This window comes from Ammodytes marinus (genome assembly GCF_949987685.1).
Source record: "Ammodytes marinus genome assembly, chromosome: 12".
In the NCBI taxonomy this organism is placed as follows: Eukaryota; Metazoa; Chordata; class Actinopteri; order Uranoscopiformes; family Ammodytidae; genus Ammodytes; species Ammodytes marinus.
Window position 1 is genome coordinate 5,848,074 of NC_137216.1, and position 19,616 is coordinate 5,867,689.

Consider the following 19,616-nt stretch of genomic DNA (forward strand, 5'->3'; position numbering starts at 1 on the left):
TATTTCGCCCTGCATTAGTTTGTGCTGTGCCCTCTGTTTTTAAGCCCTCTGCCTTTACGTTTCGTCCGCTGCCATGAACGGGGCAGTGGCAAAAAAGACCCAGGACACGCTGGGAAAAGTGATAAAGAAACCGCCTCTCACGGAGAAACTGCTAAGCAAGCCGCCGTTTCGATACCTTCACGACATCTTCAGTGAGGTGAGACTCAAATGCTAACGTTAGCAAGCTTACTTTCGTTTAACCAACACCACGAGCCTCTTCTGCCCATATCCATGAAAAGGCTAACATCGACTGGATATGTGTCATTTACAAACACCGGCAGTTAGCTGGCTAATATACCCAAACGTTAGCATAAACTAAGCTAACCAAGTAAGGCTAAGTTAGCTAGCTACCATCAACTTCGCAGTAACGGTTCTTTCATCGCCGCTTTCCTCAATCATCGGCGGCTTTTTCCGCTACAGAATGAATAATAGTGTGACCATGCAGTTAAACTATTTGGGTTAATTACCAACCAAAGAACGAGCTGCTTACGTTCACTCGCAATGAATTTAATGATAGGTTGTCTATTAAGTTCAAATGGCGAGTTATGTCATCGTTTAGTTGCTAGGCACGACCTTACTTAACACATGGATCATCAAACGATTGTGTTAAGTACAGTATTTCTGGTCCCTCGAAGCCGTCACGTTGAGTTCACGGATGCTGAGCAGCTTATAGCATCTGGCTGTTTGACAATACTATAGTAGGTTACGTTGTTCTATAATAAGTCCTTGTTAAGAGCTATACAAAAAAACATTGTTACTGTTCTTGGATTGTGTTTGTGAGTCGTTCAAAGCTGCTTGCACAGGTGCAGCACACATTCGCAAGTAAGTTACATGTGTACAGGGCATGGTACAGGGACGAGCTGAGAGGCTTAGTGATAAAGTCCACAGTGAAATGTCTGTTCCCCCAGAAGTTTGGATCAGTTTAGTAAGCCACAGCAGCTGCTACTGACAGGCCAGGTACACACCAGCTACTACCTGCCAATCACAAGCATTGGTTTTATTTAATAGGATATTACACTTTGGGACCGGATAAATCAGATGGTATGAACAGCGTTGCATTCACTGATATAGAATCCAGATACAAATGCAAAGCGCACCGCCACCTACCCAATGCCCATAGTTAAAATGGTTTTACATTTTCTAACACATATTCATGGGGGCAGTAGGAACCAACTGGTTCCCAACACGGTTTAAAAAAACAACATAATATGTGTATTTTATATGATAATGCCAATGCACAATAACACACTCATTTGTTAATTTTTTGTGTTATGAACTGTCATCTAGTTTAATGATGTAAGCAAGACAAACCACACTGATCTTGACACTTTAACACAGATACAACATGATTATTAGTAGGCCATTTTCTTGTTGTCCATGGAAATCTAATATATATTTATTTTACATTACCAACTTAGGTGTCAATCAAAGTCAAATCTGTTTTAAACTGGAGTGAGATCTCTCATTTTCACTCTCCACCTGTTGAGTGGTATAATATTACACTAAAGGTTCATGTATATTAGATAAAGGAAAGTGTGGGTTGGCATGTGTGACGGCACAAACAGACTGAAAACAACTGAAATGTCTTGAACAGGACCATCAGGGCCAGCATTTATTTCCAAGTATTCATGAATTAACCATAGCAATCAATAGTGGTCCCACTAACTAGTATTTCACCTGTTGAATCAAAATGAGCTATTATTAAGTTTAAATTCATTCTTACAAAATGACGCTATCAAGAACTAGTGCTACATACTGTGAAATTGCTTACACATATTTCGATACATCAGCTACTTTAAGACTGATGCTGTGTTATCTCTGGCTAACGGTGGTTTACAGATTGTCAATTTTAGGAATGTCTTTTTATATTATCTGATTATCTGACAATTGTGTGTGAAAGTTTTATTTCTCACCACTTTCAGGTCATCAAGACGACTGGTTTTATGAAAGGCCTGTATGGAGAGAATGAAATGAAGTCAGACAATGTCAAGGTAAGTTGATCCAGCAGGTTAAACTGTTTAGATTGTATTTGTTGTGTCACCTCTGTGGCCTACTAAACAACACAGATAATACAATACATTGCCTAATACTCTTCCCCTCATATTAGTTTGTCTCTGTTAAAGGTCAGTCATTCTTGAGAACGATTATTGTCATTATCACTTTTTGTCAAAATCAGTGACTATCTCCTCACGATCTGCTACTTACTGTGTGTGTGTGTGTGTGTGTGTGTGTGTGTGTGTGTGTGTGTGTGTGTGTGTGTGTGTGTGTTTGTGTGTGTGCGCGTGCGTGCGTGCGTGTGTGTGTTTGTGTGTAAGAAACATAGGCTCTGTTAACTGGTATAGACAGGGGGCCCACCGTAGCTAGCAACATGCCCATTTACAGAGCCGAGGCTACGTATTAACGCTGGATTTTGTTGCCAAGCGTGCACACACAGTACGGACAGGCAGTGGATCGTGAGGAGATATTCAATGATTTTGACAACAAGTGATCTCCAGAATTGCTGAATCCACCTTTTAATATGCTTGCTTGTGTACAGAAATGGTTTCCTCTATATTATTTGTGTGAGGTCCCCTGCATCTTCCATGGGACAATCTTAAGAGCTTCTCTGTGTGTGTGTGTGTGTGTGTGTGTGTGTGTGTGTGTGTGTGTGTGTGTGTGTGTGTGTGTGTGTGTGTGTGTGTGTGTGTGTGTGTGTGTGTGTGTGTGTGTGTGTGTGTGTGTGTGTGTGTGTGTGTGTGTGTGTGTGTGTGTGTGTGTGTGTGTGTGTGTGTGTGTGTGTGTGTGTGTGTGTGTGCGTGGGGGGGTAACCCAATACGCTGCCTGTGTGAAACAGTGAGTGACAGGCTCTGGCAGGACATGCCTAAGAAGAGGGCCTGCTATCGCTGCCAAGGTGTCAGAACTCAAGTCTGCTGTTTGAGAGCTGACCCCAAATCAATAGAGATTCGCTAGATGCTTGGCTTTGATAAGTGCCTCTGTTTGAAACTGGAGGCCTTACAACGAGCAGGTTGCTGTAAATAAATAATGATAATTTGCCATTGCTCTATTAACTGGATTTGAATTGAGGATATTTACTACAGAATGAGAGAAAGGAAAAAAAACAAACTGTTTCCCCAAAATGGCAGTTAGTCATGACGACTGCATGCTTGATTTATTCTCAATTGTAATAATGCTAAACAGCGATCATATAATATGAGTCATTGCTTGAAGCCTACCGTCTTACAGGGGACATTTCATTAATTGTCTGAAGAGCATCTCACTCAATAGAAAATCTGTCAAGTAACAGGATCAACACTGAAAAGGTCAGCCTATTATCAGATGCTACACAGAAGGACAAGATGGTTACACAAGTCCTTATATTACACCGTTGGCAGGCCTTTCACATGCAGCTGGCTGATACACTAGAAGCACTGCTTAGCCGGGTCATTTCTCCGGGTCATTACAAGATCCCATCAATTTAATCAAAAGAGGGATGAGTATTTGCTTTTGTTTGCTGTGTGAAGTAGTCAAAGGACTAGGTTGGAGTTGGACTTGAGTTTCTCTTTTCAACAAATACGCTCGCTATGTAGAATTGTTAGCATGTTAGAAGAAACTTGCATTGAACCCAAGTTACCCTGCCAGGAAATGCATGTATCTCAAGGGCTTTATCATTGTAAACTGTGTTGGAAAATAACTCCCATTGGAGTTCCTTTTACTTTCACAAACACATCCTCTCTCCTGTGTTCACTCCCTGTTGATCCTCGCGTCTCGTTTGTTTGTAGGAGAAGGACTCTAAGATCATCTTCCTCCAAAAAGCAATAGACGTGGTGATGCTGGTGAGTGGAGAGCCCCTGGCAGCAAAGCCCGCGCGCATTGTGGCCGGCCACGAGCCTGAGAAAACCAATGAGCTGCTACAGGCCATCGCCAGGTGCTGCCTAAGCAAGGTCTGTGTTCGTTGGAGAAATGTTGTATTTCATTTATTCATCATGTTGTCATGTGTTTACAAATACAGTTATGGCAGTACACAAAGGTAACACAGGGTATGTCATTTTTCCACAATATTTTTACTCTTTGGAAAATTGCATAGCCACCTCAGGGAGAACTTTGAGATGTTTTAATTGAACCCTAGAGGTGTAGTGGTGCCTTGGGAATAATTGTTCTGATACATAGATAGATACTGTGTTATGGCCCGTCACAAATGGCTAATGTGAGTCAGACAAGGCAACTGGTAAAATACCTGACACCAACCTTGCTGATTAATACAATAAAAATTTAAAAAAACATTTATTTTGAAATTTTTTGCAATTATTTGGGGGGGATTTCGTGTCTACACTCACTGTCACAGTGGTACATTTGACTTTTCCATTGCTGTCTCACTGCTATGTTGTGCTGCACTGTTGAACCCTTTTGTTGGGCCCTTCCACTGGGAGGGTGATGTCAGCACCTTTTTAACAGTTTGAGTTTTAGTGTTTTGCTCAAGGAAACTTCAGATGAGCATATACTTTGAAGGACCCTCTGCACACTGTGTTACCTTCCTTGTTACATATTCAGATACTATTTTGTATTTTTAATTTGTATTTTAGCTGCATTAAAATGAATAATTCTCCTTCCTTTGATCTGCAGATTTCCAGTGATGACGCAGTGAAGCGAGTGCTCGCGGGAGAAAAAGTTGAAATTAAGACCAAGGCCAGCACCTCAAGGTCCCAGGACAAGGAGAATAGAGAGGGACACGAACGTCATGTCGATAAGGAGGTGAGAGTCCTCAGCCCACAAAAGCACGGAAGTGGAAATGAGTTATACACTGCTCTATCCTGCATATCGTTAGCCTCATAGCATAATTGCCTAAATCATATTTACTCCACTCTACATCTACTCTATGATACATCTACTCTACATCTACTTTACCCTACTCTATAACCCTTAAAATATGACTTAGGCAATTATGCTATTAGGCTAACGAAAAGTAGATGTAGAGTAGAGTAGATGTAGAATAGAGTAAAAGTAGAGTAGAGTAAATATGATTTAGGCAATTATGCTATGAGGCTAACGATATGCTGTGACATTTACCTTGTTTGCATTAAGCTTATAAGTAGTTGGTAAAAAAAAAAAACATGAATTGAGTGTCCTAATACTAAGCCATGTTCTGTAATGAACTATCTCAGGAGAAAATGAAGATCACAGAGCGCAGCGGCAGCCGAGACCAGAAGGACCCAGACCAGCCCAAAGAGCAGGAGAGCAAACGCAGAGACGCAGAGAAAGAGTCTCACCATGACCGAGAGCGCTCTGACAAACACCAACGCACCGAACAGGAGCCGCACGCCAAAGACAAGAGCAGAGACCGAGAGAGAGACAAGGACAAAGACAAGGGACGCGTCAAAGAGAGGGACAAGGGGAAGGACAGAGAGAGGGACAAAGAGACAAAGGAGAGAGACAAGGGACGAGTCAAAGAGAGGGACAAGGAGAAGGACAGAGAGAGGGACAAAGAGACAAAGGAGAGAGACAGAGAAAAGACCAGAGAGAAGGATTCACACGGAGACAAACGAAGAGACAGAGACAAAGAGCCCAACAAAAGTGGAGACGGTGGCAATAGCAAGGTGCGCATCTCAACCATACTCACATCATTTAATGGTAGCATCACATGTCATTGTTTACATGCTGTGTGTATGTTTGTTTTAAGGCGAGAATTTCGGAGGAACCAAAGCAACAACCCAGCCCCGAAGAGCCTAGCAAAGCAGTCAAACCTGTGCCAGCGGTAAGTTCCATCTGTCTGCAGAAAAATGTTTGTTGAGTCTATTATTGGGACCATTTCATTGTTTCATCTGCAATCAGGGTGTTGCAGGGTTTCTTGTATGTCAAGTCAGCCAGTTAATAAAAAAAAATCGCTTCATGATTTGAAATGTTAAATTAAACTTGACACTTTAAACCTTGTCAATTTCAAATTTGTTTTCTAATGTTGACCTTAGACCATCTGATTGGTGTCCAAACCTGCAGAAACATTCAGTAGAAAATGAAATTAGCTGATGATGGTTGGTCATTTGGGCTACAGTGTATAACAGACATGTTTCCCTTTTATTATGTGTATAATTAATTAACATGACTGGTAAGTGCATAGTGTAATGCTTGTCGTCTTTCCCTCTGTAGCCCGCAGAAGCAATTGAGAACCTGGTAAGAACACATCCAGTTAAAACGTCATCAAGCTTCTGTAATGCAATTCAAATCCAAAAGCTGTATCCATTCATGCTTCATGCGATGCTTATTGTCCTAAAGTTCTATCTTTTTTCTTCCCCTCACAGCCCGATAGTCCAGCTAGAATACCTCGGCCTTCATCTGCCAAAGGGCAGAGACGGAGACCCAAAACTGGGGGTCAAGGTAACCCCTGTTTGAACACCCTATTTGAATCACCTATCACTATGAGGCATAACCTACTTCCTTAATGTCCTAAAGAACTGAACTAATCATTGACAGAAGGGATTCTTTAGTAAGTGATTTTACAGTTGGCCGCTCCACTCCAGTTGTCTAATACAGTGCTTCTCAAATGGTGGGGCGCGCCACCCTGGGGGGGGGGGGGGGGGCACCGTGAGTTGTCGGGGGGGAGGGGGAGCACGGGTGGCCTTGATTTTTATTGTTTAAATGTTACAAATTGAGCTAATAAACTGAACTTCGATTTTTTTTTAGTTGCTGCAGAAGTTATCTCAGCTAATTTTATAATCTAACATCTAATTTGATAATAAGGTGATTGTATGCAGAATGCTAGTGCCAGAAACTTATACAGTGGTTTTGTACAGATAAATAAATAAATATTAGCAGGTTCTCAACAGTATTTAAATTTAGGGGGAAAGTGGGGGGCACGAATAAAATTCTGTGCCCTAGGGGGGGCATGACAGAAAATAATTGTAAATAATAAAAAAATAACTGACTAGTTTCCTTTACTGGGAGGTAGGAGTGACTCATTAGGAGCACTCCTGGGAAAAGCAGGAAAGAGAACTTAAGACAACATAGGGAGAACTGACAAGTAAAAGTTTTCCCCAAAAAAGTCCCATTGCTGTTTAATAATTGTCCTGGCTGTATTATAAATCAACTAACAATGCCTTTGTCTTTTTCTGCTCCCAACAGATGAATCTGACAGTGAAGGAGGTAATTGTTTTTTTTCTTCCTCATCTATCTAGTTCAGCTGCACGCAAAAAAAGATGATAAAGGTTTTAAAAAAGGCACACAAGATCTGTCGTGGAAATGGGGCAAACATGACAGGAGAGCTGATGCACTTGATGCATTTTGAGCATTGTTGTGATAAGTTTTGAGAGTATTGAAACATTCTCTTGTTCGCTCCCATAAATAAACCAAATAGCCTATTTTTGGTCAATACTTTTAACTAGCTCACTACTACATCAGTACTGAAAGCAAGAGGCATGAAATTAAAGATGTTCTTATCTGACTGAAAGAAATGTTCACCAAAATGTCATGGTGCTCCTCTGGGCTCAGGCTTCATGTTGAGTCACAGCGTTCAGTGCAATCACTCATTGAGTGACACACTCTGTTATTAAGGGCAACAATGTTCTTTGTTAAAGCTGCTAAAGCATCTGAGCAAGTCAGTCCAGTTTATTTGTAAAGCCAAATATCAATGTCTCAATGGGCTTTACAGGCTTACAATAGCAACGGTTCAAGACCCATCCCAATCCCCCTAGAATGCCAGGGGAAAAAATCCACAACACTTTGCAAGGATAAAATGGAAGTAGTCTTGCAAGAGTCAAAACAAAGACAACACTGTTAAACAATCTGTTGTGCTATAGAATAGGAGCAGACAGTTCAGAAAAGTCCATTTGTTGGTCTTCACATAAATGTTTGGAGTTTTAGAACACATAGTCAACCTTTTAGCATAGGTACTCAATGCAATGAGGCAAAGGCTGAGGTTACAGCCACAGTGTTCTGAGGTAGCTTAGCTTCGTCAGAGGGGTAATTTAAGCCAGAGAAAAAGGGCATCGGTATGTCCGTGTCCTAAAGTGTCACTGTACACAATGCTACGGACCGGTCTAATCCCTGCTCTCTTATTCTGAGATAACTCAAAGCTATTGCTGTCCTTTCACAGACGGAGATGGTCCGTTAGCCCAGAGACCTGTCCCACAGGAAAATGGAGACATGGCAGGCTCCTCAGTGCCATCCGACATGGCTTCCAGGTCTGTACAGTCAACAGCAAACCTGCACTCATATTGCATTTCTCAACAGGATGCTCACTGCACATTTTTCTTCACTAAAAATATTTTAGAATAACCATTCAATAAATAATACATGAAGCTGAAGGTGCTTTTGTTGAAAATGTTACATCAGTTATGTGTCAATTTCTGAGGCTATTGCATGAATCATATTTCATTGCATTTTACCATTCAGCGTATAAAAGAAATTAAGAAAAAAAAATATGGTTCATGGAACAAAATAGAAATGATTGCATAATTGTTAACATTTAATTTAAAAAAATGGTACGTTAACATTTCAGTAATATGTTTTAATCCTTTTCCTCCTACAGCAACAGGCGAGTGCCACGACCTAACAGTGCCCGCCCAGCACCTCCCCGAGTCAAGAGACAGGAGAGTTACTCTGATGTCACCCCAGCTGAGAGGTGAGAGGCATGACAGACATCTGATTTCTACTGCAAAGAATAAAAATGTCCTCTCTCCTCTGTGAATTCATTCTTAGTCTGAACTACTACCAGCCAGCGGGAGAGATGGATCACTACTTTATTATTGTTATCTTTATGATTATTATTATCACTAATTAAAAAGAAACTGAATGAAAATAAGGTTTGTAACTGTAATCACGGAGCGAGTGGAGCAAGTCTAACTTTTCAATAGTTCTATTTTAATAAAGCTGTTTTCAAGAAGGCACATGTCTCTCATGCATGTCTATAACATTGCACAGTAAAGAGTCAAGCTCCTTTGTCTGTCTTCCAGGATGTCCAGTGCCAAGCCCTCAGCCCCAGTCATCCTGGATGGGAAGAGGCTGTCTGAGGATGAGGAGGACGAAGATGAACAGTTTGTGGTGGAGGAGTCGGTCCCTCCACCTTCAGAGGCTCCTGATATGGTGGTAAGTGGCTGGAACGGCAACTTGTATGAATACCACACACACACACACAAAAAAACACAAGCTTTGGATTGTTATAATATACCCATTTTTTCTTTATTACAGGAGCCTGCGCAAGAACTCAATGGTGAAGACACACATGGTATGCTGTCATATTTGTTTCTAATTCCCACTTATCTTTGAAAGGGCAATATTGCCACATTTTTCCCTTGATTTTCTGTGTGTTGATGCTTTGAGGAAACAGATTTCTTCACTTATCTTGTCATTGTTCCTCTCACTGTAGGTGGCCTTGTGAAAAAGATCCTCGAGACCAAAAAAGACTATGAATTGTCCCCATCCTCCCCCAAATCTAAAGAACAGGTATGTACAGCTATAGTGGTATTTCCTTTCTGTGTCCACTAGAGGGCAGTATCAGCCTAGTTCTCTCCAACCTCATCAGTGACTCAGAACTACTGGTAATTCTAAACCTCTGCTATCAGTTCCATCAGCCTTTCTTTGCTCGAAAGTTACCTAACGCAAGTGTTTTTAAACCGCAGTGAAATGCCCAGTGCAACCCTGGTTATTATCAAAAGAGAGATATAAACACAGAGAGGTGTAATTGCGCAGCCTCGTAACCACAAAAATGTTCCCCTTCAGTGAAGCTGAAGGGCTAATAACCAGACAGGCCCCTTAACAGACCACACACAATTGACACACACATCAAGATGTCTGGAGCAAAATGAGCTTGTTTTTCTGGGATTTCTCAATGTCTTAAGTAGCCTTCATTTTTTTTTTATTACAGACTTCTCTGTTCTGTGTACAGTTTGAGGGTATTTGCCATCTTGGGAACTAGCTATCAGAGCAATCTAGCCCTCACTACTCCCACTCCTTGTATGTGTGTTTGGTTGGACTTGTTGTCTTGGTATGGACTTATTCCAGAAAAAAAGACAATGCATAACCAGGTTTTCATTCATTGCGCTTTCCTTGTAAAGTTCCTTCTTTCTTCTTTTCTCAGCTCATATTAGACACCATGAAGCGTCTTCTTTCAAGGTGACGCATTGCTAGCTGCAGTTGCTCATGTATTCCCCCTTGTGTCAGCTTATTTATCGGCCAGAGAGAGAAAGTCATTTTTCATCGTTATTTGGAGTGTGAATCAGTGTGAAGCTTACAGTTTGGTCTGTAGTCAAATGGTGTGAGGGTGGCGTATACGCTGTCTTGCTTTGGGTGGTCCTCTGCACTGAAGCGTTCCAATCCCAGGCATCCCTTCCCTGGCTGACCACCCTGACTCTGATGGATGCACTGTTTTGGCCTGTCGCTCAGGCAGAAAGGCCCCCTCGATCTATCCCCTTAGACATCAGCCCTCGTAACTCACACCTGAAGATGTCTCACTTTAGCCACCCGCCAGTAAACTGAAATGGCTTGATGGGAATGTTGTAGGCCCAGCATTTAACCAACGTCGCATATGTGCCCACCTCAACACCTCCAACCAATAAATCCAACGGTTCCAAACACATATAAACGCATGCAAAAAAACATTTGCTGGCCAAAAAGCAAAGAGCCCCTCTATTTGGATAGAGGGGCTCTTTGTGTCACATGAGCATGGAGTTTATCCTAATTATCTTAATTCAGCCTTCTCAGTTTTCAGGGGTCCCAAACCTTAGTTTCAGAGAGTCCTGTATGGTCTTCTTCACGGGTAACTCAGAGCAGGTATGTCTGCTTGCACATAAGAAGAGTTGAGTCCAGCCCTCCATCATTATTGGGCCTTGCCTTTTCAGCTGTATAAAGAACTATAATGACTTCCTTCCAGACATGAAAGGGTGGAGAGGTCAGCTTAATGGAGTGGTTGTTTTCTTCTTCTTGTAATCACGGGTAAAACACGCAGGGTCAAAAATGTAAATATTGAGCTTCCTCATTCTATGTGGTATGACAGGTCTGAAATTTCAGCTGCCGCGGTTCATTTTCCCTAAATGCCAAAGTTTATGAAAACACCGTGTCTCTCTCAGTGAGTCACACACCACCCTGATTTAGAAATCCAACATCATTTCACTTCCAAGAATATTTGAATTTGGACCATTTTGTATATTTTATGAAATTCTACTCTATATGTTATTTTCCCCCATTGTAATTTATGTTCTTTGTCATTTCTGAATCAATTTTTGCTTTTGTTAATGCTAGTGCCTAGCTTGCCCCATTGCGGTTCAGATGTAAATAAAGGGAATTCTCAAACAGTCCAATGATTGTATTTTTGCCGTGTCCCACCACAGTGTGCGTGAGTGAAGAATTTGCTGTATATTTATGGGGATGACCTTCCTCGTGACCCCTTGGCGGCATTGTATATTATTCCAAGATAGTTCTCTTTTTATTTAGACAGAATCTGCCCCTCGCAGCAGCTGCGTTTTCATAAGATTTTTTTGTGTGTACTCGTTTCCCCCCTTTTCTTTACCCCCATCAAATTAGCCTTGATGAAGGTTTGTAATGTATAAATAAACCCTGTGGCATACAAATGGATGGCTGTTGAGTGAGAGTCACGGAGCAGAAGAGGCCAGAATACTCTCTGCAGAATTGTCAAGAAAATAAATACTCCTCTCTCTGCAGACCTCTGTGTCTTTGTAAACATCCAGACCCTTTTTTGTTTTGGGGGGGGGGGGGAGAAATTTAAAGGAAATGGCCCTGTGGCATTCCATTAGCCATATTACTTTTGAGGAGGGTTATATTGACTTGACTAGATTTGGTCAGGTTTATACCAGAATCACCCACAATCTGTTATCAGACCAGGCCTCAACCTGAACAACACACTTTGATTATGATTCAAATATATAATCTATAAGTCATATCCTCAAATACTTTAAAGAAGCCTTTTATGTCACTGATAAAGTTTGTATGACGATACACCTTTTTTTAATGCAGTGTTGAGCTACCGCAGTACATCATCCCTTTGTTAGTTTCCCCTCAATATGGCCCGTTGCCTGGGGTCCTGATCTCAGTTGTCTCCCCAAGGGGCTACAGTGACCTTACAACAACATCCTGTGACCCCCCCCCCCCCCCCCCCATTGGCCACAAGCTTTTCTCCTCACCTCACTGACTCCAAGCTATTTTTATGATGTAGCTGGACTTTTTGAATGGCCTGCTATGAAAAATGGTCAGGAAGCTCATAAACACCACCCAGAGCCACTTTTCATCCATATGCTTTGCAACATGGCTCACCTCTGAGGCCCACTATGTAAAAACCATCATCGGTATATTTCAAAGTCCACCAGTGGAGACAGTAGTTGTTCCTATAGAAGCTTGGGAGTGTTCATATGTGTTCTTTCGTAGTTGTGTTTCGGACTATAGGGCAGTTAACCAGAGTTGGTAGTGATGGTCTTTAGCAACTGACATTTGAGTTTGCTGTGCCACAACCTACTTAAAGGTTCAGTAAGCGGAATGGTCGGTTTAGCTAACTTCTTGTCAGTGACTGCAGTTAGCAGTCCTCTCCCTCGTCCCTACGTCACCACATTAATGCACTGCGGTCTTCAAGCAGCGAGTTATCTAGCATCATTTCAGATCCAGAAGTGTGATAAAACATGATGAAAACCATCAAGACAGACATTGGGAAGGATTTTTACCTGCTCCGCCATTGTAGGCGCATACACATTCACCCATCTGTCGCTCTGCACGTACACCGGCAGTGAGACGGGTGCCGGGCTGTAGCGTTCTCTCTTCTGATTGGTTATCAGTCCAGTTTTTCGAATCCCTGAAAAGTTTATTTGCCGATTACATGCAGAGCGAGTGACTGAGAGATCGGCTTTATGAAGCGCGCACACTATGTAAGTGATCACTGTATGAATAAAGAGCGATTGAACACTTGTATTAACATAAATAAATCTCTTACTTCACCTTTTAAGCCAGTGTAACCTCAACTTAAACCCATTCAACTTAATGGTGGACACAGCAGCTCTACAGAGAGCTTTGTGAATGTGTCTCTTATCATCCTGGTCCTTCCTATCCTCCAAAGAGAAGCCCATTAATGAACACAAGAGTAAAGAATAAATGGATGAATGAAGCACCTCTCCTTATGATGGAAGCTGATCTCCCTCCATTACCTTGTCCACTAGTGTCTAAATGATTGTTTTCTCTGCTAATGATACCTTAGGGTTTTCCGCCCCGCTGATGGGCTGTTTTGCAGGCATGTCATTTTTCTTGTCAGAGGATACTTTGAAGAATGTTTTCTTTTTGCCTTCAGAAATGCCCTGCAAGAATTCCATAAATCACGTTTTTGCATGCATACCCTAATTAAACTGATTAGGCTTGTGCTGACTGATGGTTACATTGTAATGTACCTTGCAGTTTTTTAAATATGTCCAACAGAGCTTATTCAGTTGTCTCTCATTTGCAGAAGACACGAGCAGAGTTTGTTGTTGAAATGAAAGATTTTGACTCAACAAGTGCCCTCCTCCTTCATATATTTAGTTAATCATTTATTCATGCTGTACTTATACAGGAGAGAGACATCTTGGTCAACAATATGAAACTGTGGCTGTTAAACCGATCTGCCTCCTCTTATTAGTCCACCTGCCCACTCTAGCACCAGCCATAGGCAGTGTCTGTCCTGTTGCCTGGTGCTTTCATCACCGTCTGAGATAATGGGAAAACCTGCCTCCCCTCCTCCCCTCGCCCCCTTACCCCTCTGTGGTCACCACGTCTAAATATTGTTCTGTGATCCGGGTGAGAAAAAAGGCAAGCTGGGAGCACACAGGTCTCGTAGACCCCGACAGAGACCTCCATAAAGCTGTGATTTATATCCGCCCGGACAGAGTGCACACCAACCAGGGGTCATGTTTTTACGCCAAGTTTTTTAACTTTCCAACAGAGAAGGGGAGGGGGGGGGGGGGGCGAGGTAGCAGCAAGGGGACGGCAAATAGAAAGAAGCCACAGGTCCTGCCTGGTTGGAGCAGACCAGACCACAGCCAGGCGGGCTGAATGAGCCGTACACTGTTTGTCTAGCTGCAGGGTTCACAGCGCCCAGTGGAAAGCCACCCACCTTGTTAGGGGACCACTGGTCAAAGCCGTCTCACACCCTCACACGTTTCAACCGTCACACATATCAGAGTCAGGTTTTTCTTAAAGAATTTGTACTTGTATCCTGAAAAGAAATGCTGGCAAGCAAAGGTGTTTGATATCATTTTCTTCAGTGTGGTCTTGTCTAGTCAAGCTGCCTTTTCCAATTGTACCACTGAGCTGTTTGGTTTAATTGAAGATATGTCTTGATAAGGAAAATGCTAAACGTGCCAGCTATGCATATAGCATACGTTGCCGGCTACGCTAGCAGACTCCTATGACAGATTGTTTGTTTTGAAGGGGAAGCTGTCATTTAGTTTACACACTGTCGCAAATAGGATTTCTGCTGCCTCATGAAGGCAGGTGCTCCCATCGGGGCAGCCAAAAAGCATAAATTGAGCCAAGAAGTGAACTTGAAAGGAGGCATAAGTGTAGTAGTTGTTACTCAATACTGTAGTAAAATAACCCCACTGCCACAGCCTGTTACTAAAATAAACAAGACCTAGAGTGTGTGTGGGGGCTGTGTGTGTCCACTGTATGCTTCGCCTGAACCTCTGCTTGCTGTGTGTGTGTGTGTGGCTTTAGGGTTTCAATACTGAGTGCCGTTGCATTACACATACACACACACACACACACCCACACACACACCCACGGAGGCCTTGCGAGGCCCAGCTGAGCAAACATCCTTGGGTTTGCTCCCTGCCAAGGGAGGTCCTTCCCTGATACCTTCCTCTCATTTCTGCCATCGAGGGACTGAGTGTAATTGGGATAAACCCCCCTCCTCCTCCCAACCGCACACCATACACTGGAGGCCTTCATCAGCCAGTCCCCCTGCTATGGCCAACACAATTCAGCCGCACGTTTGATCTTTATATATACAGCTAGGTTGGTAGAATTCCTGCCTAACATTTTTAGCCTTGAAATCCTAAACCACTAAATGCAGCCTTGCTCTGGTTCTGGGCATTTGAGACTTTGCTGGCAAAGGTAGAATTCCTAAAGAGGGTTTATTATGTTTTGGTCTGGGGACACACAAGTGATTTTTTGGTGTTCAGACAGCTGTTTGATACATTGTTCAGCTATGCAGGTTATGTGGTCTAGAAGAACCTGCTTGTCAAATTAAAGGTGGAGTCAACTATTCTGGAGAACACTTGTCCCACTTTGTTTACAGAGCCAGGGCTATGGATTAACACCAGATTTACAGTTTGTAGGTCTTGAAGAGATATTCACTGATTTTGTCAAAATGTTTTGATTTAGTCAAAGAGCGTTCTCTAGAATTGCGCATTCCACTTTTTAAATGAATCATTCCTCAAAAACCAACACGTATGCTCCTGATTTGATGTTGCTAGTCTTTGTCTGTTGATTGCTCTGAATGATTTACTACTAAAGCTCACCCACTGTCTTCACCACCTGCACTTCCAGAACGTGGTGTCTGAAGCAGCACGCAAGAAAGAGCGTGACATGGTGAGCAGGGAGATAGACAGACTGCGCTCCTCCATCCAGACAGTGTGTCGCAGCACACTGCCTCTGGGCAAGATCATGGACTACATCCAGGAAGACATGGACGCCATGCAGGCTGAACTACACACCTGGAGGAGGGAGAACAAGGAGCACGCTCAGGCCCTGCTGCAGGAGCAGAGGTGGGGTTAACACACTCTCTCTCTCACACACACACACACACACGCACGCACACACACACACACACACACACACACACACACACACACACACACACACACACACACACACAGCAAGCAGAATTTTGTTGAATCTAATTTATACAGAATCAGTTTCTTATACATTGGTGTTGTCTGTAAAATAATACTCGTACCATTTATTTTGGAATCACTTAGATGAATTAATTGGTGCACAAGTAATGTGTGAATGTAATCACACTGTCATTTTACATAATATAGGTCCCATGTTTCTGTGTTTTTGCATGTGAACAGCTTGTCATCCTTATTGGTCTTTTTCTATGTGCTGCAGATGGACAGACAGGGCAGTGGAGCCTCTTAAGGCAGAACTAACAGAGCTGGAGCAGCTGATCAAGGACCAGCAGGACAAGATCTGTGCTGTACGGTCCAACATACTGAAGAATGAAGAGAAGATCCAGAAGATGGTGACTGGAATCAACTTCTCTTCCAGAACCTGAAGGGAGAAACAAAAGGTCAACCAAGAAAAAAACACTTTTCCTTAAAAAAATGCACTGAAGATGTAGTGATGAGCAGTTTCTCCTTCACAATAATGGTAAGACCACTTTGTCTTGGAGATGACGGTGGTGGGATGGGACCAAACATTGCACTTTGAGGGTTTGTTGTGAGAGATGAACTTAAACATGTCAGACAACATATAGGTCAGATGTTGGTGAATAAATGCTTCATGTGAACTCTACTCTGACATGTGCTGTGACTGACTGACAGATACATAAATGAATCACTACAAAATATCTTCCTTCTCTGCCCACTAACCTTATCCAATGTTGACATCCCTCTTCTGTAACGGTGCCTTTCTGGAGGGAGCCAGTGCACAGCTCATGGCTTGGAAGTTAGGACTAGATAGTTGTATTTCATGCTGGGTCAGTTGGTCAAAAAGCCCTGTATGTTTCAAGAATATTTACTTTTGGACCAGCTCTACAACAACAATTAATATTCTCAAGTCACATTCAATTGTTTGATCTCAGGTGGAAAAATTCAAATTTAGGACTAATGTTTGGAATCCTGATGGCCGGATAGATTGATGGTTTGGTCCCGGGACCTTTTGCATGTCATGTCCATCTTTTTCTTTTTCTTCTAATCATTTTCTTATCTGCTCCGTCTCCCTAAAAAAAAAGGAACAAAACATTTTGACTGTTTTCAGCAGACCCACCTTGGTTGAATACTCCCAGTTTATCTACGTTATTTCACCATTCAGCTTATGAAGCACCGCTGCACTTTGTTAAGAGTGGTTAGGGAGCAATTTCCCTGACCAAAAATATTTGGGCGAAAAAGCAATGTTAGATTTCTTTCTTCCATATCCTAAACCTATATTATAAAACATCGCATTGGCACAACATTCGAATGTTCTTTTAGAGGCAAAGAACGTGTATCTCTTCCACTTGCAGTGAGCCTATAGGATAGCTGCCATAACGGTTGACCGAAAGCGTATATATTTAATAACTTGTGGCTTTTAGGAATGTGTTTTACAGATAGTAGCTTCTTTCTCAACATCCAAATAACCCCATCTCACTATAGTCCATGTGTGCATGGAATACAAGTAACAGAACAATTGCAGACTCCTCATCCATGATTCCTTGCATTGGTCTATCTCACCCTGAATGAAACTGCATTTACCCATCCTTATATAAGTGTACCAATGTCATTTTTACATTGCAGTTACTACTACTGCAGTTAGTTTTACTGCAGATTTGCCTCCCAGGAGATACAGACTTCCAGTGTTTTTACAGATGAATTTTAATTTTTTAGAAACACAACCTCCTACAGCCACCTAGTTGAATTGATGAATGTGATCTGTTATTTTAAATAACGCCTTAGTCATATCAAAAATCGTTACATTTTCCAGGTGTTAATGTGATGTGACCATACACAGCTTTCCTCTTACATTGCCTCGTCACACCAATTGCTTCCCACTTGGATAGGTTGTGTGACTTTAGTAACGTGTCCATATTTATTTTTGACTAGGGTAAAAAAAAAAGAAAAAAAAAAGGCAGCCAAGAATGGTTTATCTAGTTAAATAGACAGTGTAGAAGAGCTGTTTACTGGTTACAGCGGGTAAACCAACATATTACATTAAAATTTTTGACAAAAAGTGGCACACTGACAGAGGAATATTCATGTTTTTAATTCTCATTACTTCTCATCTGGTTTTACTCTATTTTCATATCAGTATTATATTAAGTCCAACGTTAAAAAGAAAATCCCACAAGCTAAACTTCCAGAAAATTGAGAAACCTGTGCATTCCTACAACTTAACTATAATAGGACTATTTCACACTGTACACTATTTGTATCATATCTGCCCTTTTCTCATTTAAACTGTACATTATGTATATGTGGAGATTGTATCATAGTTCATATAATAATAATAATTCTATAATTTTGTAGTGGAGTGAAATAAATGGTTACATTTCAATAAGTATGTGTCTCCCCCTTCTTGTTTTTTAAGAGTGAATGGACTGTTGCTGGGAGGAGTAAAGAGAAAGCTTCTAGATTTAAAGATAAGTCAGCCTCAGAATGGAAAGTTAATGAGAGGTCTGGATTGCTCGGGTTACATAATGAGTCGAATGATAAATGGCCCTGACTTCTTATTTTGACGAGTCCAAGTGAACTCCTTGTGACGTCTGGCCCCGGCCAAGTCACACTCTCAAGGAGACGTCATTCTTTTTGAAGCCTTGTCTGACATGACAGAAGTAAAACATTTCACTTGTCCGTCTTAAACCCTTAAAGTAACATTAGCAGAAACCCAGCCACCAAACAGCTGCATCACACACACAAAGCGTATTAGGAAGCCCCTTAGGAGCAAGGTTTGGACGGAGCATTCGTGATGCAAGTCTGAGATCTTAGCTGACGGCTCCTTAAGCAGAAGGCATGGACACCTGCTCTCAGCAGAGACCCTGGCCCCCAGTCTCAACAGGTGGATTAACTACAGCACAGCACAAGGAAAAGGGAGCACCGTTTTCCATCTGGGCTTCCCTTTTAACTGTGAGCTTCCACAAAGTAGTTTAGTATTTAAAAAGTATTTAACAAAAAGCCTCTGTTGAATCGCACAATGGATCCTGCTGCTAATGAGTGACTACACCTTTCACCTTTTGTTGCCAACAGTACTCCACTAATCCTTATGTCAAGTCAAACTGAAGGGCCCAAGCACTTTTAAAACTTTAATCTCCATCATTAACTACACTTTACGTGGATGAAACACATGGCCAGGCTTCGGCCTGGACAGAAACACTCCCAATCACAGTTTATATTCTGCTTTAATTATATTACTATAAAGTCAGTTTTGCAATCCGTGGGCTGTGCTGTGCACTATGTTCCCAGGTCTGGTCATAGTATGGGTTTTAATCTGGCTACATAGTTAGATTGAGTCATTCTATGACTTAAAACATATGGTTGTAAACCAACGCTAAATGACCTGGAAACTGTTCATAAAAACCAATTGAGTCAATACTTCTGCTGGTCAATACATTGAATTTCAGAAATTGTTGAACAGCTTTGTCTTTACAGAGCCAGCGGTGTGAGTGACCTGTCCACACATATAGCCCTGCTGTGCTGACCACACCAATTATATTTAGAGCAGCAGGTTGATGTTCATCTGTTGGCTGCATGCCTCCCTGGTGTGTGTTACCCACCCAACATGACTCACCACACATGGATAGGCCAGAAAGACACACGTGTATCGTTTGAAGTTATTCAGACTGCCTGCAACCAGCAGCTATACAGTAACATGGACATGGGAACTGTATGACAATAACTTCACATCATTAGCCCTTCGACTTTTACAATGACCTTGGTTGGCTTGAC

At 42.0% G+C, this 19,616-nt stretch overlaps 1 protein-coding gene across 1 annotated transcript; it reads left to right on the forward strand.

Moving 5' to 3' along the window:
* traf3ip1 (TNF receptor-associated factor 3 interacting protein 1) lies at positions 1-18,198 on the forward strand. The gene is made up of 16 exons (XM_080038644.1): positions 1-196; positions 1,962-2,030; positions 3,798-3,959; positions 4,639-4,767; positions 5,178-5,609; positions 5,693-5,767; positions 6,157-6,180; positions 6,309-6,384; positions 7,129-7,149; positions 8,099-8,186; positions 8,534-8,626; positions 8,958-9,090; positions 9,193-9,229; positions 9,371-9,447; positions 15,523-15,740; positions 16,087-18,198. The coding sequence occupies exons 1-16, from the start codon at positions 74-76 to the stop codon at positions 16,250-16,252; spliced, it is 1,923 nt and encodes a 640-aa protein (XP_079894770.1). The 5' UTR covers positions 1-73; the 3' UTR covers positions 16,253-18,198.
* Positions 18,199-19,616: the final 1,418 nt, after the last annotated feature.

Coding starts and splice junctions, on each gene's coding strand:
- traf3ip1 (XM_080038644.1), top strand. CDS start 74: ATGAACGGGGCAGTGGCAAAAAAGACCCAGGACACGCTGGGAAAAGTG. Junction 9,091..9,192: donor CAGAGGCTCCTGATATGGTG/GTAAGTGGCTGG, acceptor TCTTTATTACAG/GAGCCTGCGCAAGAACTCAA. Junction 15,741..16,086: donor GCCCTGCTGCAGGAGCAGAG/GTGGGGTTAACA, acceptor TATGTGCTGCAG/ATGGACAGACAGGGCAGTGG.